We start from the raw sequence: 26,717 nt of genomic DNA, 5'->3' as shown, positions 1-26,717 counted from the left end.
AGAGGGCGCTATACTAGTAATTTCAATCTACACAAAACTGCAGAGGGCGCCATTTCATTTATGGAGAGTTTTTCAAAGTATGGCTTCTTGCCAACTTTGACTTTTAGCTTGGTCGGGCTAGTAAACGTGATAAAAAGTGTCCAACTTCAAAGATTACAGTTTTTTGGTCGGATAGCCGTTATTTTTAAAAGAGATCTGAAGCTGACCAAACGTCGCAAACCTTTGTTTTCTGACTTTCGGCTATTCTTCGAAATGTACTAACATAATTATTTTCAAGATGTATTTTTTTTTTTTGTCATTTAGGGCAAAACATGTTATATAATTATTTTCACTAAAATAAAATTTGGGTAGAGGGCGCTATTATTCAAGGCCATCGCGAAAGATCGATTATGAGTCAATAGAGGGCGCCATTGCTTTTCTCAAAAGAGGGCGCTATTTACTGATCTTATATTATATGTCGATAGAGGGCGCTGTTATTTGTTTCAATAGAGGGCGTTATATATTTGGCAAGGATGCACGCGTGGCGCGGTTGATAAGTATACATTGTTGAACGTGAGCTGATAATTTTCAGTTTTCCAGTAAATGAAAAGAGTATTTAAGTCGGCTGTCAGCTGTTACGATAAAAAAGCACGGTGTCCACAAATATATTGTACGACGCCGTGTTTAAGAAGCTTCTTTTCTGTGGTATTGTTAATGTTACTATATAGGCCTAGTTGTTACTGGTTGCTTGTGTCTGAAAACTAGGCCTAACGCTACATAGTACATGTATTTACGCGATTTATGTGCAACCATTCGTAGTAACGTATGAAGCCAAACCACAGTGGTTGTGTTTGTATTGCACATGTCCAATGTGTATCAGACTCATGTTGCAACTGTTCATAGGTATATCAACAGTAAAAACACTGCCAACTTGTGTGAATTGTAGTAGGCAAGCGGTTACAGCATAATGGTTTTAATTGATGCATGGGGTGTGGGTTCGAATCTTGGGTTGAAATTGTGGACGGACTAGGGAGGTTTTCTTTTCGGAAAATAAAGCCCGAATGTTATACGAACCTAATTTCACATGTGAGGTTTTTATGGTTGGTTGAGCATCGGAGATGTCATGCATTGTTCATGGTTGTGAATCGTGGTTTGGCTTCATACGTATTGTTGCGTATATTGCTCATATTTACTGTCCTGAGGGCGGTAAGTCCGTTACGATTTTACTTGTATGCGTGGCTCGAAATTAGAATGTACACATGGTACAGGTGTGGCTCTGTAACAAATTTGTGTGTAAGTCCATAGACCTTACCCCCCAAGCCGTGGGGTCCAGCGTCCGCTTCTCTCGTGGGAGATAAGCGGACGCCGGACCCCACCTGGGGGACGTAGACCTAGCTATATAGCTGATACAGCATGAGCAATTTTGCGCAATGGTAAAAAGCATCATGGGAAAGAAAAGGACCAAACATTACCCCCTTTTCCTTCCTAGATACCTACAGTAGTACCTTTCTACCATTGTGCAAAATCACTCATGCCGTATCAGCAATAAGGCTTATGAACTGGAAGTGCCCAAGTTACTGGTAGGGTCATTCCATGTCAACTCACCCAGAGGTTCCATGGTAACCGACTCAGATTTGACTCAATTTTCCTTTTTTTTAAAGAGTGCAGCTATTTGGTATGACCACGTGCAAAATTGTTGGCTTCAACTCCAAAGGGTTCCTGAGATAAACCTCCCCCAAATTGGAGCCATGCTCACTATTTTACTCTCGCAAATCACAAAAATTAATTTGCAAGGAATTTCGGAGGCCAGTATCTCAAAACGAATAAGAATTACAGGCTGCGTGTTGGTACCTACATGTATAGGGTGATTTGAACCAAGGCATTTGGACTCTGCCATCAAAAGTAATCTCTTGAATAGTCGGAGTTGGACTCTACAAATCGCTTTTTTTAATATTTGGACATAGTGGGGTGATAGTAGGGTCCAAGTACCTCCCATGGGCTTACCATCCCATTCATTCCTTTCACTCAAAATAATTCGTACCCCGTATCAAAAACCTGCGAATTCATCTGCAAAATGGTCCTTCTAAAGACTGTCTAATGCGCCTGGCTTAGGATCAAGTGAAAAATTCCAGTAATGATGATAAGGAATGATAAATGATGAAATGAATTAATGTGAAGGAAAGCCTATTGAAGGTACTTGGACCCTACTACATGTGTATTAAAAAATTGTAGATTTGAAGAGTTACTCAGACCATCTCTTGCATACTTTCAGAGTTATTGCCCCCTGAATTTTGAAATTATTTATCGGTGAGAATAAAAAAATTCAATTTTTGAGAATACCCTGTGAGGCCAAGATTTTGTTTAGGAATTTACGATACTCTATCCTTGTTATTTGGTCAAAGGTCTGTCTGCCTAAGGAAAATAGCCACACATGAGTTTAATGTTGGAATTATAAGCCTTTGCAAAGAGTCCGAGTTGAAGAAAGTCCACATTTGCCCCAACTTTTGGCTGGCAAGCTCACCATGTGGGCAATTACCCATGGACACAAAGTGTTTGCCACATAAATGTTCATATTTTGCCTTTATAATCATTTTGAAGTTGGTTTTCAACCCCCAGGCCTGTGTAATGACTTTGTCAAATGTACTGTAGTCATTCTTTGCTGGTACGGCCAACTCACACTGTACATGTTTCCTTGTTCATGTTCATGTACTATACACAATGTCCATATCTCATACATACCGTACTGTGCCGAGTTAAATACTTGACCCTTAGTAAAGGGGTGAACAGATTTTTTTTACAGCAATTCCAAAGGGAAGTCCAGTCGTTAGCACGGCCTATACATGTACATGTACATACATGTACTGTGCAAATATGCATACATGTATCCTATTACATGTATGCCGAGTCACATGTACACCTAGGAAAAGAGATTGCATTTTTGGTATGTACAGAAATGCAAAATATAAGTTCATATCACATCTTTTCTTAATTCCCCAGTGGGACAACATAAGCTGCCAGAACTCAAAAAGTGTGTACAGCACATCGTACATTTTAGATTAGATTCCTACAAGCCCCATTTCTCTAGTAATGGCTTCACTCAACCAAGCTATTTTATAATTAAGGATTTCAAATGTACATGTGAAGATGATAATCATATGATTTTAAGTGTTGTAATATGATTAAGGTCAAGCTTTTGTTTGTAAAGCACATTGAGGAATCTTTAATTCATAATGCACTATATAAATGCAGTTTTATTATTATTATTAGTGTGAAATGTTCCCTTCCCCAGAGCATGATTATCTTAAACAGTGTTGAAAGTAGCGAACCACAATACATGTAACTTGTTGGGATTGAGTCTGAAATCATTGCTTCACAAGCAACAAATGATGCGCAACTCGAGACAAGCACTTTGGAGTTTAATTTTAGTTCATTCACTGATACACATGGCTTCATCATGTGTGCCTTGTTTAAAGACACAAAGCTACTTGTAAAACACTCCTTGGAATCTTGGCATTTATCACCGTTTGAGACTAACAAGAATGTGACTGTATTTGCCTATTGAGATTGAATCTGTGTAGCAAATGAATGGCAGTGCCCATTGAGATTGAATCTGTGTAGCAAATGAATGGCAGTGACTATTGAGATTGAATCTGTGTAGCAAATGAATTGCAGTGACTGTTGAGATTGAATCTGTGTAGCAAATGAATTGCAGTGACTATTGAGATTGAATCTGTGTAGCAAATGAATGGCAGTGACTGTTGAGATTGAATCTGTGTAGCAAATGAATTACAGTGCCCATTGAGATTGAATCTGTGTAGCAAATGAATTACAGTGCCCATTGAGATTGAATCTGTGTAGCAAATGAATTGCGGTGACTGTTGAGAGAATAAAATGAAGAACAAAATTCTAAAAACAAGAACAGCAGAGGAGTTGCAGTTTAGGTGAATAAATAAACTTTAGATGATAAAGCCAAATTGAAAAATACAGGGCTCGCAGCAACCTTTTTTTCTGCAAAACCGCAACTTTTTTTCTACTTTGAACATTGAGACAGGGGGGGTAGTCTGGTAGAATGGCTATCGTCTGGCATTAGCCTTGAATAATTGACATACACGTACGTAATTACCAGACTTACTGATTAGGGGCGAAATGTGTTTTGAGGCCTTAAACCCTAACCCCATCAGGTGAAAAAGTCTGATTCAATCTGATGCACTTGGCAGTCAGCAGTAGCTGAACAAACTGGCCATGTTGAGACCATGGGATCTAGTCCCACTGAACAGTGCCAATTTTGGGTCTTGTAGTGACTGGCAACCACAGACTCCCAGGCTTTTGGCCTTGGGGAGAGTTGACCTGTGGGATCTTATTACACAGGGCAGGCAAGCTACTTTGACAAATGATGCAAAGTAATGTGTCCGCAGGTTTTCTGGCCAAAGTAGGCTGGAGAGGTCGGGTTAAAAAACTCAGATATGTGACTACTGTTGAAGTGCTTTATTGTTTTCTTTGGCTGATCTTTTACAGGAGACTTGGAACAGGTGCCTGCCATCAGTGAGCCAACTCAATAAGGTTTATTCCATGTCAGATGACAACACCGTTGACCTTGGGTCTTCAGATTTTGATAGAAAATACTGTGCTTGAAGACATCAATAAATAATGTACATGCCAACACAAACCTGCCAGTCATCTTGCCAACCAATCAGCCCACCAACCAGCCAGTCATCTTGTCTACCAATCAACCTACCAACCAGCCATGTTATCTCATGGACCAATCAGCCTACCAACCAGCCAGTCATCTTGTCAGCCAATCAGCCTACCAACCAGCCAGTCATCTTTCAAGCTAGTCATGCTTGATAACCAGCAAGTAGAAAGGCATCAGTTATCCGTACCAATCATGCAGTGGATTAGAACAGGTAGGCTTCATACCAAAGCTCAAAGGCTTTTGATGTGTACCTTTGGATGGATTTTCCCCTTTTATATTTATCAAATATGCCTTGTCATTTCCACACAGTCACTGTCATCTTTTAATGCAAATCATGTTGAGGTGAGGTCTTATGAAGCCTCAGATACAACCTGCAAGTACTCCTCACAAATGCAGATAAAACATTCTGTCTAACCCCACCATGCCTTTCTTGATTTCTGAACGAATAGTTCTCCACTGTACATGGAAATGGAAATAGATCATCAAAGAAATTAAAAAACCTCGCAATGTTATTCATACATATAGCTGAGCCAGTGGATTGTCAGTAGGTACGAGTTTTTGAGGTTTCCTTGAAAGTAAAATGTTTCCACTTTGGTTCCACTTTGTGCATCCCTTTTGCTTAAATTCCTTGACGATTTCCTTTTAGGTAAATCCCCCACAAAATGACATGTTTTGTGGTACCTTTGACCCTTGTCATCCTGATCTGTCCAAGAGAACACCTTGAATACAAATACAACCAGCCATTTCCTGCAAGGTGAGTTCCACATAGTTTTATTACAAGGTAGTATTCTTTTTATACCGACTCTAACCTCTATCATACATTTATGTGAAATTTTTTTCGATTAAAATGTGGGGCTTCAGGACTTAAATCACTCCTTTGAAAGATGAAATACATATAACAAAGCTTGGTCCAAGTTATCCAGTCTCTTGTGTCTAGTTTCAGTTGTTAAAATTAGTCCAAGTTACTTTGTGTCATTAAAGACCCTGAATGACCTCTTGGCAAATTGTTCATACCAAATGTCCCATGACTGAGGCTCCTATATCCAGTGTCACATGCTTATAGTGTTGTATACATACGTAGACCTACGGTAAGACAAAGTCTTAGAGTTAACCTTGGACCAGTATGTTTAGATTTTCTGGGACGTAATAAAGAAGTCATTCAGACAGGAGGTTGTTGCTCAAACATTGGTCATTGGATACTTTCTGATTCACTGGTTTGAATTAAAGCAATGTTTTCAAATTACAGCTTCATTATGCTCATCACAATACTGGTGTCTTTTGGAAAACTTGAAACAAATTAATCCCACAATGAGTGATTTGTGAATGTGATGGTATTAAAAATGAACCGATAATAGCTAGTCTGTTTCTTTTTTATTGTAACTTGTGTTATTGTGTTTGAAAACTTGGCACAGACTTTCAAAGTGAAATAGATATACTTAGAGTTTTGTTTTAGATTTGTTTGCAGAGATGCATTTCTCACTTGTAACTTTATTTTCTCCTGGCCATCATTGCAGGTAAACAGCTTGATAAACAGCAACATCCTTCATTACCATGACAACAGCTCTGCCTCAAGAGAGTTCAAGTCCAGCCGACCGTTTTCATCAGAAATGTAAAAAAAGATTCATTTGTACATTTGTAGATTTTAAGGTGTCAAAATATCATTGTTTATCATTGACCTTTCCTTAAATTAAGGAGATATATTTTGAAAAATCTTTAGGTTATTTTTTTCATTCAAAAACATGTGTATGGTTACATGTTTGACCAGTATCAAAAAGCAAAAACAGGAAGATTTTTGAAAGTTTGTTCTGAAAGAGAACATTTCAGATTTAAGTGATTTTGAAAGGTCATTATGATGTTAACTTGGATATTTTTGTAGCCTTCGTGAGCTTTCCAAGTTTTTTACTCCAAGCGTTAGAACAGGAAAGTCGCCCATCTTGAGATGATGACAGAGAAAAAAATAACAGCAAGGTATATATGCACTCTTCCAACATTTTGGATCATTTCTAAATGTCATTCTTTTGTCTAATGAGTATCCAAATTTCCACCAGAGCAGTTGTTTTTTTGTGAAATGCGGAATACAAAATCAAGTCCCATTGATAGCAAAAACAAAATAACCTCATAAGGAAAGGAGTAAGAAAACTTGGATAGGTTTTTAAGCTTTTGTTTTGCAAGCTCTGATGTGTAAATGTCTGTAATGTCTTATCTTCAAGCAAACGCAAATCGTTAATGCTGATTGGTTGATACCATTGTATGATGTCACCTTACCTTGCATTCACCTGTAACTCAGTGATGCTGGTATTTGCCCGAACACTGTTTGTCAAGTTTGCTTGAGGATAAATTTGTTTCTTCTTGATTGCTAGTGATATATGGGATATTATTGTGTTTTTCATTCTTGGAAAATCATAAAAGTATTACAGGAAAACTCAAATGAATCCAGTGACATTGCAAAAAGTATGTACATCATATAACTCAGAATCATTGCATCAAAGCGTACACTTTAATAAACATCAGACTGATCCCCCCCCAAAAAAAAAAGTTGTACAAAGTTTATAAGTTTCAAGTTAAATGTTGACAATATTCTGCAATGGTGTACAGACCAAAATTTACAATTCTAAAACAATTTGAGGTTTTCCTGGTAAACATTTTTTAAACTATAATGAGATGGATCCATGTTGTGCTCAGTCAATGGTCTCTTTATCTCTTGTGTTTGGATATGGCATACATTCTTTGGTCTTTTCTTGTGTATGATACTTCATTGTGCCCCTATTCTGGGGATGTCTCCAACTTTGTTCCTTCCCAGATGTAGGGATGTCTCCAACTTTGCCCCTCCCCTGGTGTGGGGATATGTCCAACTTTGTCCTTCCCCTGGTGTGGGGATGTGTCCAACTTTGTCCCTGCCCTGGTGTGGGGATGTGTCCAACTTTGTCCCTGCCCTGGTGTGGGGATGTGTCCAACTTTGTCCCTGCCCTGGTGTGGGGATGTGTCCAACTTTGTGCCTTCCCTGGTGTTTGGTTGCTTCCAACTTTGTCCCTCCTGTGTGAGGATATGATGATTATCCATTTCTGGTGTGTACTTTTTGCTTTTTTTTGTCTTTTCTGTTTGTGGGTTTTCCAAACACATCCCCATGGATCCATCTCAAGGGATATGATCAAAGGTATGGTTCAAGGTTTCAAGTGTTACGATAGTAGTATGTTTCTAAGAACATATTATGACATTTATAAGACATTTTTATAAGTTTTCCTTTTTAAAAATCTGGAATTTTGAAATATCAGAATTTATAGAACAGTGACTTTTTTGGGTACATTTTAACACAGATGCGTACTGCTTATTAATTTAGCCATTTCATTGACTCAAAGACAATGTCAAAACCACTGCATTTTAAGTCTCAAACAGATCAACTTGGATTTGCTGATTGCGCGTAAGATTCCAGCTCAAAGAGCTGTGTTCTGATCAGCTACAAATTGATGGTGCTTGATGTTTTGAACCATACCTTTAAATGTTTGTTGTTGCATATTGATGAGAATCACTGCCACAAATTGAATCTGAGACACAGACCCTGAGACAAACACTTTGCGAAATTCCAAAATGAAATTTAAGTACAGCAATTCTAGTAGAATCTGAAACCTTGAAATTTAGAAATCATAGTCCACGTTTCTGCAGTTCATGCATGATTTGGTGTAGTTTTGAAAATTTGTTCAATTTACATATATTTATTTGTTTTATTCATCAACAGTGTTTATTTACAGAAACTATGTTTCAGTATTTTTTTCAGAATGGCTTGTATCAAGGGAGTGGTTCTCACATTATCTTACTTACCAAATATTTCCAAAATGTCTTTTTGTGTTATTTATGAAATCCCATTCTACATGCATGTACAAGCAGCAGTGTTGTGCTAAACATACGTTTGCTGGTTGGCGCCCTCTACTGTCTGGGGCGTGTGGCAGTCTGTGGCCCAGGTACTGTGGTTGATATACCTATTGTTTAGTGAAATCGACTGTATGTGTTGCTGTTGCTCTAACCCACCGGTGTCCTGCCTCACATAATTGACATGCTATTTCACCCCAAAATCTCAAACTCTCAAGAATAGGAAAGAAAGGATTCCTGTTGCTTACTTAAGTCTTTGGGGTCCCTGTATGGCTTGGTGTGACGGACTGAGGACCATTGCACTTTTTTTCACCATTTTTTCGATCATTTTGTTATCCTAAGTTGGTACCCGTCATTCTTTGTTCCTGTGTAAACAGGTTGCTTTTTTGGCAGGGTCATGATGACCAAACCTTTATCAAAGAGGACATCTGCTTCTGATCTGAGGGGGCTCTAGACCTGATGAATGATAGTGGCTTCTTCTCAGGTGTTGGTGTGAGATTTGGAGGAAAGACATTCAAATATGGCTGCTCAACTTTACCTAACTTCTACAAAATCATTTCAGTTTTGGTTTCATTTGTATTTGGAGGTAATTGTTTTCTTAAAGGTGGTATCAAAGATGACATTGGGATTGCTAAAGAAAGGAGTAAAACTGAGTAGACAGTATAAAAGTTTATTGTGAGTAGGAAATGGTACTGATAGGTCTGCATTAGCAACAAAGGATCATCTAAAATAATGTTTAAAAGTGTCAATTTGGTTCACCACAAGTAAATTTAAGAAAGATAAAGAAGTGCCTCGTTATTTCCATGTCAAACTGGACAAGAAAAACATGATTTTAAAAAAGCAATTTTGACAGGACAGTTTATAAAATGAAGGTTTAGTTCTATTTATGGAAACCTCAAACCTTTTTAAAATAATTAGAGTTCTGTTTCAGGATTCAAATAGTAATAAAATCCTTCTAGGGAGTTAAACTTCATAGTTAATAAGGACTACAAGGTGAGGTGGTTTTCTATTACTGTTTAATTTTCCTGAGGATAGTCAAATGATAGGATTGATGATTTGTTTATGTCTACTGGAGTACTCAGCGTTACTAACAACGACAACACCTGTCCCTCAGCAAATACAAGATAAAAATAACATGCGCATGAAACATCAAAGATTGGTAACCAGATAAGTTAATGTTGTCAGGAAAAATGTAGAGCTTAAATTTACAATAAACTTTCATCAGGGTTTGTAGGTAATTGATAGGGGCATCCTCAAAATGTAAACATTCTAAAAAGTTACAATCAAAGTAGAATAAATGATGAGCCTTTAGTAAAGTAGAAGTAACCTTAAACAATGTTGTGAAAGCGTTTAACAATAAAACTTAGATAATCCTATAGAAGGGAATCTTTATATTTAATATCAACATTAACAATCATATCTGTTAGAGGAAGTTAGATACATGTATGTGACCATTAACATTGGAGATGTTTGGACATAGTCATAGTCATTTGGGCAGATTTCCAGGAATGCCACTCTCTTGTCGTTAAGTGTTATTACACAAGTTTAAGTTAAAGAAAATGTGTTTCTTTTTTCTAGTATTAAGGAGGTCAGAGGCAAAGTGCAACTTATTGTTGAGTTTGCAGTATCAGATACATGTTTAGCTGTCAAACAATGTAAGCAGAATATTAACAGGTGTTACTAACGCTTCAGGTTTAGTCTAAAGCACATTGGATTGAATTCATTAGATTTTGTACATCAGGGTGTTTAAAGTGATTGTAATCTTAGTTTAAGGAAGATTATGAAAAGTTAACAATTTAGTTAGTTCAGTGAAACGTGTCTGTTTATCCCGAGGATCAATATTTTGCTCTGTGGCTCTGAATTTATAATATGATGATAGGAATATAAAATGATAGGAATAAATGTAGAATATTTTTCATAGGACTAGACCATTAACAAACCCAATGTCATCTACAGTATCTCTTAAGAGGCTTTGCCAGACTTCCGGTAAGGAAGGAAAACTGAACCACACAGCTTTTTTCTGCTTATCACGCACAATTATTTGTCAGTCACACTGTCTAAAAATGGAATGTTGTGGGGTTTATTTTTCAAAACAACAAAAATTGCAGACAAATTTGGGAAATGTTACTCAGTGAAATTCTAATAGATTGTGTGGTTCTTCCATCACAAGTCAAAACAAAATTATTTACCAGAACTGCACTTAAGTACATTTGATTCAGTTGAACAACTTCTTGAGAGAGTGGGGTTTTTCAGGATAATTTTTCTCCAAAATGTAGTCAAATTGTAAAGTAGCCAGCCATGTTAGAATGTGTTTTTCTGATTCGCATGTCATCATCTGGGCTGAGGTGGTTGTCATTTTGGTGGTCCAGGACTCCACTGGAGATGAAGTAGAAAAGTCCAATTCAAAACAGCTTTCTCATTTTTTTTTTCCAAAAAAATTCACTTCCAAAATACATTCATAAATTTTGCAGCCTGGTTGCCCGAACAGGGGATGACGTCCGTGAAACACCCCATACAGACTCAGCAAAGATTAGGTTGGCAACAGTGAATCCTTTCTGACCTTTGTTTTGGCCATTGTTTGCTTGTTTAATGAAGTGAAATGCATTTTAATTATGTAGTGCAGGATACCAGTGGTGCAGAGTGCCAGTGACCCATCAGTGGATTCCCTGAACAGTAGGCATATCAACCATGGTACCTGGGCCACAGACAGTCACACGCCCCAGACAGTAGAGGGCGCCAACCAGCAAATGTATATTTAGCACAACACTGCTGCTTTTTTTTTTTTTAATAAAGAAAAACATGAATAGGGGTCCCCTAGAATAAATTCACACAGAAAATTTGAATAAGGTGTCCTTTGTCTTTATTTCTCACAAATAAAAACAATCCCCCTCCATGCAAGGAGGGAAGGGCGTCTAGAAAATAGTCAACCAAAGATAATTCTTTAGAGGATGGACCCAGAAACTCGCGCATGGTCTTGGAAGGGCAACTGCAAAAGTTTCTAGTGTCAAAGTTCAAATCCAGAAACCTTTGTAGTTCCCCTACTATGCACGTATTTCTGGCTCCTCCCCTAAAGTGGCTACATTGCATCATGAATATGCATATCTATGGCCACACCTTTGTAATTTGTATACAACCTCTATACATGGAGATCATATACAAATTACCTAAGGTTGGGTCATAGGATGCGTATCCAAATTCACTGTAGCCATGTAAGGTATCATTGCCTACCTTAATCAGTGACCTTTGAACCAAAATGGGGACTGGTTTAGGTTTATCACCGAGATGTATGCCTGAACCTGGGATGGTGTCAGTTTTTGTTCTAGCTCACGCGCCCGAATGGATTTGATACTAATTTTCAATTTAATTTTTTGCAGGAATAACGGAGCCAGTCGCTGCACAATAACATAGACGCAAGCTTCATTGGTCAAAGGTCACTTGATAAGGTAAGAAGCAATACCTTACATTTTGTAACCTGTTACCTTCGACAAGTCTGAATAATTAAATCATCCCTGTATTCATCTTTGAAATTCCTTGTTAACTGTTCAATTGTCGAAAAGACAACTTAATGTCAATATGCATTTTGGAATGGTACTATGCAAGCGCATTTGATAAAATAGTGAAGTATTTGAAAGACTTCCGATTTGAATTTGCATTAAGAGCTTGGCAGCAGTTATTTTGATTTTAATATACTTTGGATCCTTTTTCTGGTCATGTTCATCAACAAATAGACTCGCTATCTCAGTAACAGGTTACAAATATCCTTGGTTGACCACATAGTTGAGAAATTGCCAGTTGATGTTAAGGCAAGCTATCTGTGCTGCTATTTTTATTTTGTTTCCGAGTTTTGGGTGCATGACATGGTTTTTACTTTGGAGTCAATGTACTTTCCAAGCCGTTTTGAAAACATAAGCGAAAACAAAGCTATGAATTATGAATTTGTCAAAAGTTCACTCTCTCCAATTGCTTTCCAAAGTTGACAATTTGGGGCAATGAGATTCCAAGCACAAATATTTTTCCATGATTTTTTTTGTGGGCACCTTAGAAATTATCAAACTTTGACACGGCAAGACTGATTTATGAATGAAACATTTCTGAAAGGTTGTGGAACATCAGCTGGCAAAGTCTCATCTTGGAAGTAAATGTTCGAGTACAGATGAGGTCAAAAAATTCTCCAATTTCAGTTGAAAGTTGAAAGAATTGTGTAAGGACTTGTGCGCACAGTGTTTACATACCGAGTTAGAATTAATGATACGGAAAGTTTCTAACACAGTTTATGCCACAAGGACTGTGCATGCGCTAGCAATTGCTACGAGTTATTTATGGCTTAGAGGAAGGCATTGGAAGCTAGTAAAGGTTGTCTCAGAAATTGGAGCAAGTTTTTACCTCAGTATAAGAATCTTTAAACACACCAGGAGTGCACCAGACACTCCAAAACCAAACTTTTTTTTTCATTCTACAAAATGTTACCAGCAAGTCTTGGTATAAATCAATCTTGAAAGTTAGAGTTCATGCTGAAGTTCACTCATGAATCTTGTTGGCAATTTGATAAAGTGGAATTCACTGTAGGAATCTGTTGTTCCGTTTGTAGGATTTTCAAGGGCAACTTTAAAAAATTTGATAACTTTCTAGCCGAGGTGTTTTAAAGTCAATTGTTCTAGATTCATTGAAAAGTCAACTGTTGCATTGCTAGAGGAACTTTTCGAGTTGATGGGCAAAGTAAAATCTTTGCTTAAATGCACATCTGCCAAGGCGATCAAAATGGTGGAGTTCATTTGAAAACAAATTCTCTTCATATTTGAAAGTGCTTCAATTTGCTTCATTTCTCTTGTCCAGGCAGGAATTTTCAGCTTTGCTGTCTGTCGTCTTCAGTGTCTCCTCATTACGAGATTGAGTTCAAGATGTCAGCAACGTCCTACATCAATTGGTCCGTCTTATTGAAGGCAGGAGTAGCTTGAAGATCACACAGATGATGGAGTACGGAAAGGACCCGACGTGAAGATGGACTCTTTGCAGATGCAGGGGAAAAAATAGAGAAATATTTGAGCTTTTAAACTGAATTCCATGTATAAATTAAATTTATATCGTACAGTGTTCTTTGATCACTATTCACATGAGGCTGTGTTATGGAGCTTGCTTTAATTTTGCTGCAATAAGTTATCAATATTTTTCAAGCTAAATTAGCTTTTTAAAGTTTCATACTTGACAAAAGTCATTGATGAGAAATCAAAGCCAAAAAGTGCACTAGTTTGATCTCAAGTGTACGTTAGTCTCCAGTTAAAAATTGGTTCACATTGCCATTTCCGAAAATATAAAGGACAAGTTGATTCTGTAGTTTTAGTTGTCGTATTTTTATAAAAGAACATATTTCCCACATGAACAAATATTTGACTCCACCACTGAGGAAAACTGAAAAAGTGTAAATTTCCTCTATTTTAAATCATTTGAGAGTGCCTCCACGTTTTGCCATCACATATCACTCGAATAAAGGTCAGTCAGAGCAACTGATGGAAAGACATGAATTTGGGACTAAGAAACATATTTCCCATTTTTACTTACTTAGAAAATAACCAGGAATTAAGAAAATTCTTGTTTCCCCATAGACTTTGTTCACAACCGTTGACATGGAGCAAGGGTACAACGTTTTTTTCTGGGAAAAGTTTTGAGAAAGCTTAAGAGGCACTTAAAATGAACCAGCAACTAGTAATGAAAAATAAACTCAACTTGTGACCTACACAAGGCTGAAAGACTGAGGAATTTGACTTCAGTGTGGCACACCCAGTTTTTATTTTGAGGAAAGGAAATTCAAATGTTGCCCTTGAAATTTTGTTTTAAAGTCAGTACTTACAGTAGTCAGTTGTTCACATTGGACGATAATGTAGAATTTTAGAAGAAATAAAGTAACTGCATAAAGATATATTCAGATCTTGTGCATTCTGAGCGTCATAGCAAGGTTAAATGCACGTGTTATGTTGGCAACACCGGGAGACTGACGGTACGATACCGTTCGGCTGAAAACCCGCCGACGAAATGAAAGGAATATACGCAATACTAATAGATTCTAGAAAACCACGTGATTGCAAGGAGCCAATAGAAAGAGAGGAGGAAAGGTGTGCCGCGAAAGGAATAGGATGAATGAAAAGGGAACCCACGCGGTCTGTACGGGGAATTAGAGGCGAATACGAGCCGTTTTGCACGCTGCTTCCCTTTCCATACACATACACAGAATGGTACCTCGGCTGAAAAAGAGACCACTTCTTTTGTTGGATTCCTTTGTTCGGTCTCTCATACACAATAAAATGTTTGGAGGCTTACGGAGGATTAAACGCCGCTATCTTTCGTTACGCTTGGGTGAACAACAATGGGGAGAATTGAAGCAGAAAATATCGAAAAACTCGCCTTTAAAAGCAGTTCAGACTACAAAATGATACTTTTTGCAGAGGAAATTGAATAACAAACCAAACCATAGTTTCAAAATTTCAAAATTCGCCCGGACAAAAAAGTTGGCTTTTCAGGAATTGCTGGTTCCACGTAAAAACTTTCTCCTCTCCGACGTTGGTGGCGCTATAACATTGAAAGTCCACGGTGCATGTGCCATGTGTACACAATGCACGCGTTGGCTATTTAGCTATCAAAGTGTCCCAAGAATTATGTATATTTCACTTTCTGGCCGGAATTTCCAAGGGGAAAAATACAATAAAGATATCAGTTTGTTTTAGTAAAAAAAAAAAGATTTTTTTTAAAGTTTCGATTGTTTTAATTAAAATTGTTTTCTTGCGGAGAAAGGGCGGCACAAGTCCACTCTCACAAAGTCTGTGCGCGTGAACTTTAAATGTTATAGCGCCATCAACGGCAGGCTGGAGAAAGTTTAAGCGTGGAACCAGCCAGTCCTGAAAAGCCAACTTTTTTATCCCAGCTAATTTCGGAATTTTGAAACTATAGTTAGATTTATTATGCAATTTCCTCTGCTAAAAGTATCATTTTGTTGCCTAAAATGCTTTTGAAGGCGAGTATTTCGACATTTTCCGCTTCAATTCTCTCCATTGTTGTTCACCCAAGCGTGACGAAAGATAGCGGCGTCTAATCCTCGGTAAGTCTCCCAACATTTTATTGTTTAGGAGAGACCGAACAAAGGAATCCAACAAAAGAACTGGTCTCTTTCTCAGCCAATGTACGGTTTGTTTAAACGCCTTGTATTTGCCTCTAACACGGATTCGTATTCCCCGTGCAATCTATGGAAGGTTTCGTCTCCCTCTTCTAGTTCCATTCCTATTGGCTCCCTGCCCACACGTGGTTTGCTTTTTGCCGTCGCTTATTCATTACATATACGTGTTTACGTCCTGTCATTTTGTGGCCGGGTCTTCAGCCAAGAAGCATCGAAACTCCCAGATGTAAGGACATCCGAGTCACGTGAATTCCACCTCGCTGTTGACCATAAATCCCCACTGTTAATGCGCCATTTCTTCTACGTTTGTAAACCTTATGGTTCTGTCGCCAGTTTACATCCAGCGGCCAGTCCATCTGCACAAGAAGGTAATTAAGAAACTGACTGAGGCCATTTCACTTCAGCATACGATCCTTGAAACCATCAATGTGTACGTAATGGCGCAGTTTTGCACATTTGTACAATTTCCCCCTGTATTTCTTAGTGTTAGCTTGCAGAAAGTCGAAATCCCAGTCGTTTGAAGTACTTGTTTGGCAGATCTTAAAATTTAGATCCTGACTTTTCACGTAATGTGCGGTAAGGCTTTACTTGGGTATCATTAATTTTGATTCAAGGAGGTTATCCCCATAAAATGGTTGATAGCTCTCTAGTTACGCTTAACAAATGATCAATTCTTTGAGGGTTTAGTTTATATAAAAATTAAACGCGTATCAAAGACGATATAATAAACAGAAGAGACTTGACAAGTAAATCTACTTTTCCTGTTTTATTGTAAACTGACTTAAATTCGAGCATGGAACTTGACAATTATAAAACATTACATTTTGTACATATTACCTTAACAATGTTTGTGACTCTGATTTCAGAAAACAACTATTGCTATAGAGAAAGGTGAATTTCTCTCTCTGGACTTAACTTGCAACTAAATGCACCAAGTGTTTAAGTGCATAGAAAGAGTTCCATAGCTGGACATAACTCAGCACCCTTTGCACAAATCCTTTGAGACTTGTCTGAAAAATTGGGGTTTTTTATTAAGGGAGAAAGCAAATGGGTACCCCCCCCTTTTTTTCTGCATGCGAAATCATAATGACATCGAAGGAGTTGGGACAGTTAGTGTTACATCATTTCCCTGCTCAATTTGACTTTTTAGGACATGTTATAAGTTCAGTCTTGATGGCTAACAAACCATTGCAAGAGTTTCATATACGGACACCACTTTGCACTCTGCACAAATCCTACAGAGTAGAGGTCTCAAACTTTCCAAGTTTTTTTTCTAAGTAAACAACCTGGTTTTTCTCCCTCCTAAATTGAACTTTACTGGACATGGTTTTGCTTTCTGATGGCTAATAGGAACTCATCCCCGGAACTCTCACCCCTGAACATAAATTGTTATCAAATTTGAAATCCATTTACATGTTCTGATTTTTCCAAATATTTTTAGCCAACATCGGAAGAAGGTTCCAGTCAACATTTCTGCACTTTCTCTAAAAGTCTGCAATATTGAAGCTGCGGGAAGAACCAACTGACTTATGGAGCTGGCTCGAGACATCTTGCATCATGGAGCCAACCAGCTAACATCTATGGAATCTAAGGCTGTGTGGTTATCTTGCTTTTAGTCTTGAAGCAACCAGACATCGATGACTTGGTCCAACCATGAACACTACAAGAACATGAGGAAATGTTCAACCATGAACACAAAGTTATTTAATTCCATCTCCAAGTGAAAGCTACTACAATTAACTGCAGTCTCATGGAGACAGTTTCAAATTACAATTTGGCAAGTGCGTTGGGTAATTCTCTAGAAGCCTGAACTCTGTCAAAGTCTTAATGTGACGCAATTGGAAACCACAAGAGTTGGATCTCCAGTACAAACTCTTAAGAGTACAGTCTGAAATTCAACCCATGTCTAAAGCACGAAGTTTGCTGGTGAAAATTTTGCACTGTGAAGCAATATAAGATGCAGTTTGAGTGACTGTTGCACTAAACGTGTACTAACCTTTTACACGAGGTCACTAAATAATCTCCAATTTTTCATCCCCTCAAAATTCCTTCTAGATGATACAATTTCTTTAAGAGTCCCTACTGATTTTTTATTATGCTCAAAGCCATTCTTGGATAAATAAAACAAAAAACCCTTCAAGACCTGTGAAGTCACTTTAATTTGTTGACAAGAGTATCTTTCTTTTCATTTCAAACTCAATGGACAGTGTTGAGGGTTACATCTCAAATCTATTTGAGGGTGATTTACAAACAACAGCTCTTTCATGTCTTACAGTTCAAAGTTTTCAAGTTCATGCCATTTGGAGTTGATGGCTGATAATTCGATGAAACGCAAGTCATTTTCAATTATTTGCTCTCCATAATGGAATGCCAGCGTGTAGTTACAAATCCTGAATTCTTTTTGTGGCCTTGAGCGTTCAAACAAGTTTCATATTTCATTTGTGCAAAAACTGAATTTGGTGTTGTTCCACCAGAATTTAAAATGAAAGGAAGCAAATTTCAAAGGAAAATTCAAACGAAAAGTTATCAAAAGATTTCATTATCAGCCACAAGCCTTTTTTGGTACAAAAGGTTACAGCATTCTTTATTTTACCTTGTCATGTGACATCTGGCAGCTAATGAAACTTGCACAGGTACTTCTGTGATGTGAAGAAACTGTCACTTCTGCTGAACATAAAAGGGATGAAAACAAATGCAAAAGTTCCAAAATTAGAAACAAATTCTTCACATTTAAGTGTATGGGTGAGAACTTTACCTTGTACAAATTTGGTCGATGAAAAGCCTACTTTTATGCATTGTTTATTCAAAAAGCAAAAGAAAACTAAGATCCTTACCTAGGTTGAAAGGTCACTTGTCAAGTGATGAAATGATACTCTTAACATGCTTTTCGATCTTTATGGTTTGTCTCATGCCCCAACCTTAGTTAAATTTCATGACCTCCACACACATGTACAGATGCTTTATTACAGTTGCTCCATTTGGGGAGTCTGAAAATGACCTCTGGTTTTAAGGGATGCTTTGCTGAGCAAAGAGGCAAATATGTTCCATAAACCAAAACTGAAAAGTATTTCAAAATAAGATATTCAAAAGAGCAAAAACATGTAGAAGCCTTTGATGTTAGGGTTTACAAACTACCTGTACTAATCCAGTGCACGATTGGTACAGACTTGCAGTAACACGGATGCCTGGCTGATTGGCTCACAAGATGACTGGCTGGTGGGTAGGCTGACTGGTTCACAAGATGACTGGCTGGAGGGTAGGCTGACTGGTTCACAAGATGACTAGCTGGTGGGTAGGCTGACTGGTTCACAAGATGACTGGCTGGTGGGTAGGCTGATTGGCTCACAAGATGACTGGCTGGTGGGTAGGCTGATTGGCTTACAAGATGACTGGCTGGTGGGTAGGCTGACTGGTTCACAAGATGACTTGCTGGTGGGTAGGCTGATTGGCTCACAAGATGACTGGCTGGTGGGTAGGCTGACTGGTTCACAAGATGACTGGCTGGTGGGTGAGCTGAATTGGTTCACAAGATGACTGGCTGGTGGGTGGGCTGACTGGTTCAAAAGATGACTGGCTGGTGGGTGGGCTGATTGCTTGAGACAGGATAAAGGATGAAGCTACTCACACCAGCCAATCGATGACAATAAACAGAATGTCTTATCTGTTGGTGTGCTCATCGTTGATCACAGACACCTTCCACAAATTGAACGCCTGAAGACATAAAAACATGAAGAAAGTTAACAGACAGCACAGCAAAATAACAATATTGGGGACAATTAACGCATGCTTTGCTTTACTAGCAATGATGACAGTACAGTAATTTGCCACTCTACACAACTGTATATCTTTTTACCTTTTAGGACCAAATCCACATAGAAATTTGTAAATAGCCAGACGCAATCATCAGACCGAACCCGCCAGCTGACGGACAAAAATCCAGAAGCTGACCAGGCTGTGTGGGTAATCAACTGCTGGTGTGTTTCTAATTTGTCCTGTTGTGATCAATGTTCGACTACTGGGCCACCTAAACTTGTCTGGCAACTTTGGCAGGTAAGTGAGCGGACCATCAAAGACAAAGCCAGGAATTGCAATCGGTGTGGCTCAGACCAAATGACTTCAAGAGTGTTATTCAGATTTGATATGTTATCTGGACTTCAGGTCAGGGCAGACATGTTTGGGAAATAAGCAATATGTGAATCACTGGTCATGCAAGAAGGAAAGGGGGTGTGGCCTTCTGGGACACCACTCCTCCAACAGATCCAACCTTCTATGGAATGGAGTTTTGGGTAGTACTGTGTGACAGTAGGGTTAAAATCAACAGGGCCACATCTACCACTTCTTTTGCACCTGTGGAACTGTCTGTTAAAAGGTGTTCTGGGTATAAAGCCATTTGAATAAGGAAGCACCCGCAAAACGTGAACAGGAATGGAATCAGGGGGTCTGTCCTCACCTGTAAGACCATCCAAGTGAGCTGTGCCAGACAGGAGAAGTGGATCAGCACCCTTAGGGTAGCACAGGAGGGTGCAGAGACAGAGCTACTCACATACGCTGAGATGATAAAGATGATCTGAGGAGAGAACAGGTGGACAGGTTATTTTCCAATTAATATCAATCCTAGCTCCCTCAGAACTCTTGCTAGGAATCTTACTCAATCTGAGGATAGAACAGTTGGAAAGATCAATATGCCAATAAATATCTTAGCTCTCTCTGAATTCTTTGATTCTTCAAAATCCTCCACTGTACAGGGAATCCTGCACTGTGCAGGGAATCCTCCACTGGGCAGGGAATTCTCCCCTGTGCAGGGAATCCTTCACTGTGCAGGGAATCCTCCACTTTGCAGGGAATCCTCCACTGTGCAGGGAATCCTCCACTGTGCAGGGAATCCTCCACTGTGCAGGGAATCCTCCACTTTGCAGGGAATCCTCCACTGTGCAGGGAATTCTCCACTGTGCAGGGAATTCTCCACTGTGCAGGGAATCCTCCACTGTGCAGGGAATCCTCCACAGTGCAGGGAATCCTCCACTTTGCAGGGAATCCTCCACTGTGCAGGGGATCCTCCACTGTGCAGGGAATCCTCCACTGTGCAGGGGATCCTCCACTGTGCAGGGAACTAACGGCACAGTCTTTGAACTTCAACTTTCAAGGGACAGTGGAGCATCATGCAAGGTAATACTCGCTTGGCTCTATCTTCCTACATCCTACAAAATCTTCCAAACTTCTTACTGGTTTCTTTGAAAGATCTGGAAGACCAAAGCTTAAGATTTGAGCTCTGCTACTTTGCCGTGGGCATATGTTGGAGAGAACCATCTTGGAATCACTGATACTCCATCTGGTTTGTTAATAGATGCAGTTGCTCTTACCTGGCCGAGTTCATGGATTTTTCTCTCCCAAATTTTAAAACAGCATCAAGCATAAGCCACGCACATATGCATGAGAACCTTGGCCGAGAACATGGAGAAGACTGAGCAGATGACGTGAGCAATGATGGCACACAACAGGCCTAACTGCAAAGAGAGAATGAAACAAGTCCTTTATTTTAGTGAATCTGTGTTTGGCTGATTAATTTTAGGACTGGTGTTCTCCTCAAAAAATTTCAAGTACTGATTTTGTTTGAATAGGTAAAAGTAATAACTACATCATTGAAAACATATAAAATGAAAGGTTTTATTGCACACTGTTTTGAAGTTTGGAATTTGTAAATTAATAACAAAGGCACGGTGAACACAGGTTAATCACTTCCTGCCGGGGACTCCGGAATCGGAGACGTATGGTTTATATGCGTGGCCAGGGCCTCCGAACTCGAACAAAGGAAACAGGGCCCTGTAACAAAAGATCGTACTCTGAACAAAAGACCAGGCTGCTGGACATTACCAACATTTTTCACTCTCAAAAGTGGTGATAACCCAGCCTAGTTTTGAAACCATATACCAGGGTTTGGGGCATTGAGAGCGAGCGGCTTACCAACGGGGACAAAAGCGCTCAACCACCGCAGGATGAGCCACACAGCACCGCTGCACGCTAATCTGGCCCCTATTGAAAAGAGGTCAGCAGTGCACTGAGCCAGGTTCGTGAACAAAAGACAGTTACACAACACCGCACAATCTGGGCTCTCTTTACAAGGCTGCAGGCCTGGCTGAAATACTCGGGCGTCAATGAAGGTCACCTGTCAACTTAGAGTAATGCCTAAAGATTACTTCATGCGGCTATAAATGACCGTTAAATCAAATGATGAATTTTTGAAGGATTTTGAAAACGGAAAAAATGATAGTCATGCCAGCTAAGCATTATCAACATTGAAAAATGCCCCGGCATGAAGTGGTTAAGTGTATTCAGCATTTCATGGAAAAGAACACATTAAACTTAACTGGCAAAAAGGGGAATTCACATTGGAAATAGTTATTTTTTAGTGTACCAAGTAAACTAAAGGGTCATAGCAATTTCATGATAAAACAATGAAAACTTCCTAAAATATTTCTAAACCATATTTAGAAAGAGGTACTATTTTAATAAGATCCCAAAAATTGCCATTCATAGGAACATTGAATTGTGAGGTATTAAAAACATAGCTCACTACTTAACTTCTTGCACAAGTTGGCACATGGTAATAAAGTCTAGGGAATTGCTTTTGCCAAAACATGGACGGCGGGGAACCAACTCATTTTGTTGGTCAAGAGGAATTAGCTTTCCTAGTTGATAAACTTTAAACATTTGTTTTCCTTACGATGCAAATCAAACAAGTTGCATGGATGTAGAAATTGTAGCCAAAAATGTTATCTGTCTTGCCTTGGGCTGCATAGTCAGACAAGTGAGTGCATGAACACTCCACATAGGTACCCTGATCAATCTAGAACAAAGGACAGGAGAGACAATTGGCCAATGGCAGGCTCCGACTAATATAATACCTCTAAAGTGTGACAGCCATTCACATCACCTCTCTCAACAAGTGAATGGAGAAATATTTCATCTGACCAATCAAAAGACCCGTCCCCTCACACGTTACTGAATCAGCAGGATTGTTTCACATCAAAGCATCATCATCAAACCCATGGTCAAGACCTACCAGGACTTAGGAATACCCGATCATTTTTAAAAATCAGTAAAACTTGTAGGAATACCTGATCATCTTTAGAAAGCCTATCAATACCTGGTTATTGAGAGTAGAGAACCAGTCCATCGCAATTCAGTCAAATTATAAATCAGTTTGTTGTTCAAAAAGCAAAACAACAGCTGAAAAAATGACACAGATATCACCAAGCAGACAGTGATAACAACTGGCGTTAGTCGATAATTCATTCATACTTATAGTTAGATGTTTCGTTACAATTTCACTCAATTTCTTCTGTCGGTACTTACTTTCTCGGAAGTTGTGGCCGTTGATTCTACCCGGAGACCATCGGCCTGTATCCGCCAGGGCATGATCGCAGGACAGTTTCTGGAGGTCTGTTGTCTCACAAAGCAGGTCTGTCGCAAGAATGAAGGCAAACAAGCTGAAGGATTCCACCAGCTGGTAGGCACTCCTGGCTGTGCGGAGTTCATCAACAGGGTTTATGTAGCGTAAGGGCTCAAGCAAACACACTGGAACATTGCTTTGTAGCAACACCAGAAAGAAATCTTGCTCTCATTGCGAAGAAAATCCAGGCAAAGCCATTGGATGGACTCAACTACAGCGTTGACAGAAACATAACACTAAACGACGTCATAATACCAGATATAAAGCCCAATTTACACAATCGGTACTAAATTCTTGCACTTTACATTTTACTCCAAAACTCCATCTATTAATCTCATCAAACGAGGTGCAAAATCACATTGATCGCTGGTCCTACCTTCAGTCCACCTGTCGCTTTGGCCCTGGGTGATGCGCACCCCTCCTATGAGGTCTGCCAGTGAGAAAAACTTCAGACTTGCTACATGTACTTGCTTCTGAAGAAATAAGACAAAAGCCATTTTCAAAATGATGATACTTAGTAACTTTAACCGCGTGACATGGGGTTGTGGATGATTGATTCAGAAACCATCTCACAAATTTGGCAAAACCATCTTTGCTTCCAAGTAAGCTCTATCAAAACCTTAAGTAGCCAAAAAACCTTAAAGTGTCACAGTGTGGTGTGATGAGACTCACCCAGAATGTGATCTCCATGTCCACCTCTCGGTAGTCCAGACCGGCTGTGGCATGGGGTCTGTTCTGGGTATAGCCCGGTGTCACACTATCCTAGCTGCCAGGGCTCCCGTCCGCCAATGGTCCAAACTCTGACCTGGCCTCCCCATGGGTGCCACCTGAAAAAAATTGGGGCAATTACATTTCAGGTTAATCACGTTCATAGAAATCAGTACTCCTTCCTATAATGAAAAGCGCTTAGATTAGATAATTTATTGGCACTCTTCAATGAAAAATTTATGAATGATTAAAATCACACGTCCAACTTTAATCTGGTTTCCAGACTAAAAGATCTAGACTTCTTTCGGAGAAGTCTTTAGGTCTGGTAGCTGCCACAGCCCTGTAAACAAACAGGGTTGAATCTTTCCAAACAAATTATAAGCCTAGTCCAAATTTGAGAAAACTGACCAGTGCCAGAAAATGTCCTAGCCTAGCATGAAAAACAATTATCTGAATATGGCAGCAAAATCGGGAAGAGAGTATACACATGGATGATGGAGGGATCCTCCATGGTGTACATAGGAGGCCTGCATGATGAGGGGCGTATACATGTACAGTCGTCCGCCCTTTTTGTTGGGTTAACATCTTGGGCCTACCTAGTACTGCTCCTACCTGGTCTCTGGGTGTTCAGTGTGTCGACATGCTCGAATGTGGCTTCACTCGGCGTTATACGATCTTTGCTCTCGGCTGTCGATGTCTCGATCAGCACGCGTACTGAGGGATCATTGCAACCCAAGTCAGATCAGATCACCTCAGAGACAGGGTACCTGGAGCTAGTTGGGCTGGTGCCTTGCGGGGGGGGACACAGTAAATCACATACACCACTCGATTAGACAATTGTTCTGGCCTTACTTCGGAGAAGTTTTTTTAAAAATGGAACTGGCTAGCTTTGTTCTTTATAATTCTTTCCAAAGTGTAGTTTTCTCTATTTGGAATGCAACGGCATTTCTTGAAACAATAAAAGCGCTGTTGCTAAAAAAGGGAATAATTAAGAAACAATCAAGGTACAGGTGCCATGGAGGAAAGTGCTTCTGGTTCCGCATGCAGAACGGTTTTGGAAAAGTTCGCGTCGCTACGAAAAAGATGACGATCGATTGAATATTATAGGCCTACTTTAAATCCATCTACTCGGCTCTGTTCAATGATTGAGAGGATGCCTTTTATAAAGGCAGATTAGCCAACAACAGAGAGTGCAAGACCGTCACGTTCCCCCAAAAATTAAAAAACAGTTAAATGCTCCCTTATCCTGAGAAATTGCTACCTCAGGCACACTGCTAGACACCATGAAACGAGGCTAAGCAACCACGACAAACTTGTCTGTTAATTTGCTCGAGTGGCGCAAAAAGAAGACAACTTGAAGGAAGGCGAAACAGACTGAAGTAATTACCATTTTAAGAATTACATTTGGAACCAGACTGCATCTGCAACAGCGCGGATATAAGTGTTCTTAAAACCTCTTTTTTAATATGGATAATATGGAAAAAAACCGCCCATTATGACAAAATATATATTTTTTTTCAGTAAGTCAATAACCACGAATACAAGGATCTTTAAAACTTGTTCCAGGCCCCTTTTTGCGCACGAAGGTTGCACTACACCAAATACGCAACCATAGAAAACAGTGCAAAATCTGACCGAAATAGCCGCGCCGCCTGTTGACTTTCGTGAACGAAAAGGTTGGCCTCTGTTTTTTCACTGGAAATTCAAGACTATGGCCAGAAGACCACTTTATATTTCAATTTCATGCGGGATAGCCACGAAATTTTTTTTATTCGCCTTCCAAGGAAGATCCCCCAAAAATAGCAATTAAACTAAGCACTCATTTCTGAATGTAGCTGCCCGCCTGTCTCCAAATTAGGGCAATTTCGGGCTTTTTGTGAAAGAAATACCCCGAACTGGAAATTATCAGTCCCAAATTCGGGATTCATAGAAATATTTCTATGATTCCTCCTGGTTATGGTCTGTCTTGTTGTAAAAATCCCGTAGGATCACAAAATATTGATGAGCTCGCGCGCAGAAATACAACCATTTGGTGGAATGCACCCCGAAGACCCAACATCGTTAACGGCAGGACATTTACGCCATGTTTTGTAACGTCACATTGGAGCGTATATATGCAACCAAGGAAACGCGCGCGTTCACCTGGAAGCGTTTGTGTTTGGCGTTGTACTAACACAAATCAGACCCCTCACAGGTTTACATGAGAACAGACGCTCTTGAAGCTATTGCAGCTTTCTATCGAGAATTCTGATCAGCTAGTCACTTTTCGCTAGTTTTGCGACTTAGTAAAGGACAAAAAAACCCGGCAAGTATCGCAAGAGATCTCCTTGGAATGAGTTGAGTAAGTTTTTATTCCATATTTATTTAATCAAGCAAGCGACCACATTTTTTAACACTAGAAGGTATTCTTTTACAGTCAAATAAATACTTAAAACTTATGGAAAAATATTTTGGGATAGACTGAAATTTTAATCCATAGGTAAAGAAAAAATGGGCGTTTTTCAACTGCAGTTCTTAGAGAATTTTTGTTTTGTGGAATGGAAAATTCTAATTTCGATGATGTAATTATTCGCACGATCAATCGTTTTCATAGCCATCATTTTGCCTGTTGCGTGATTTTAGAGTTGTGCCCGTGTTTCCAATAAGGTACATTAATTTTCCAGAGTTGTTCATTGTCGTAAAAAAGGAGACATGCCAGCAGATATGTCCCAAATCAATGTTGTTATATATTTATCATAAAAGAGCGGCATTTTCAATTATAAGGAAATGGGTAAGAGAGCATCGAAACATTTATCAGATATATCACATGATGATTTTTCTACTTTTTAGTAAGAGTTCAGGATATGTTATTTACAATTGAC

General features: G+C 39.2%; 1 protein-coding gene and 3 long non-coding RNA genes across 8 annotated transcripts; 2 read left to right on the top strand and 2 right to left on the bottom strand.

Moving 5' to 3' along the window:
* The first annotated feature begins 490 nt into the window (after positions 1-490).
* On the top strand, positions 491-11,986 carry LOC110990788 (uncharacterized). Of its 3 annotated transcripts, none has more exons than XR_015425281.1 (5): positions 491-552; positions 4,495-4,883; positions 5,319-5,426; positions 6,187-6,281; positions 11,911-11,986. It is a non-coding gene; the product is annotated as an uncharacterized LOC110990788 (long non-coding RNA). The 3 variants fall into 3 exon arrangements; XR_015425282.1 differs by having other exon boundaries at positions 519-632; XR_015425283.1 differs by having other exon boundaries at positions 519-684.
* LOC147799188 (uncharacterized) lies at positions 11,380-14,693 on the bottom strand. Its single transcript, XR_015425285.1, has 2 exons — positions 14,382-14,693; positions 11,380-13,541 (listed from the first exon to the last, which is right to left on the bottom strand). It is a non-coding gene; the product is annotated as an uncharacterized LOC147799188 (long non-coding RNA).
* A 1,026-nt stretch (positions 14,694-15,719) lies between these two features.
* Positions 15,720-18,842, top strand: LOC147799187 (uncharacterized). The gene is made up of 2 exons (XR_015425284.1): positions 15,720-16,066; positions 17,140-18,842. It is a non-coding gene; the product is annotated as an uncharacterized LOC147799187 (long non-coding RNA).
* On the bottom strand, positions 16,450-24,613 carry LOC147799186 (uncharacterized). Of its 3 annotated transcripts, none has more exons than XM_087137018.1 (10): positions 24,469-24,613; positions 23,821-23,975; positions 23,525-23,621; positions 23,052-23,219; positions 21,660-21,728; positions 21,059-21,202; positions 20,149-20,265; positions 18,834-19,409; positions 18,292-18,365; positions 16,450-17,358 (listed from the first exon to the last, which is right to left on the bottom strand). In XM_087137018.1, exons 2-6 carry the CDS (start codon positions 23,836-23,838, stop codon positions 21,093-21,095), a joined length of 462 nt encoding a protein of 153 aa, XP_086993144.1. In that variant the 5' UTR covers positions 23,839-23,975; positions 24,469-24,613; the 3' UTR covers positions 16,450-17,358; positions 18,292-18,365; positions 18,834-19,409; positions 20,149-20,265; positions 21,059-21,092. The 3 variants fall into 3 exon arrangements, with proteins under 3 accessions (XP_086993144.1, XP_086993143.1, XP_086993145.1); XM_087137017.1 differs by having other exon boundaries at positions 18,292-18,362; XM_087137019.1 differs by lacking the exons at positions 16,450-17,358; positions 18,292-18,365; positions 18,834-19,409; ... (1 more) ...; positions 21,059-21,202; positions 21,660-21,728 and adding an exon at positions 21,736-21,868.
* Positions 24,614-26,717: the final 2,104 nt, after the last annotated feature.

Source organism: Acanthaster planci, linkage group LG05 (genome assembly GCF_054643075.1).
Source record: "Acanthaster planci isolate LZ-2023a linkage group LG05, COTS_SCS, whole genome shotgun sequence".
NCBI lineage: Eukaryota > Metazoa > Echinodermata > Asteroidea > Valvatida > Acanthasteridae > Acanthaster > Acanthaster planci.
Note: the sequence above shows the minus strand (reverse complement) of the source record. Positions and strands in the feature narration are given on the sequence as shown.

What these genes read in the sequence shown, in the direction of transcription:
- LOC147799186 (XM_087137018.1), bottom strand. An exon ending in AAGCGACAGGTGGACTGAAG is followed by an intron (nt 23,220 to 23,524) that starts GTAGGACCAGCG and finishes AACTCCGCACAG; the next exon opens with CCAGGAGTGCCTACCAGCTG. An exon ending in GAGCGCTTTTGTCCCCGTTG is followed by an intron (nt 21,203 to 21,659) that starts GTAAGCCGCTCG and finishes CTCTCTTTGCAG; the next exon opens with TTAGGCCTGTTGTGTGCCAT.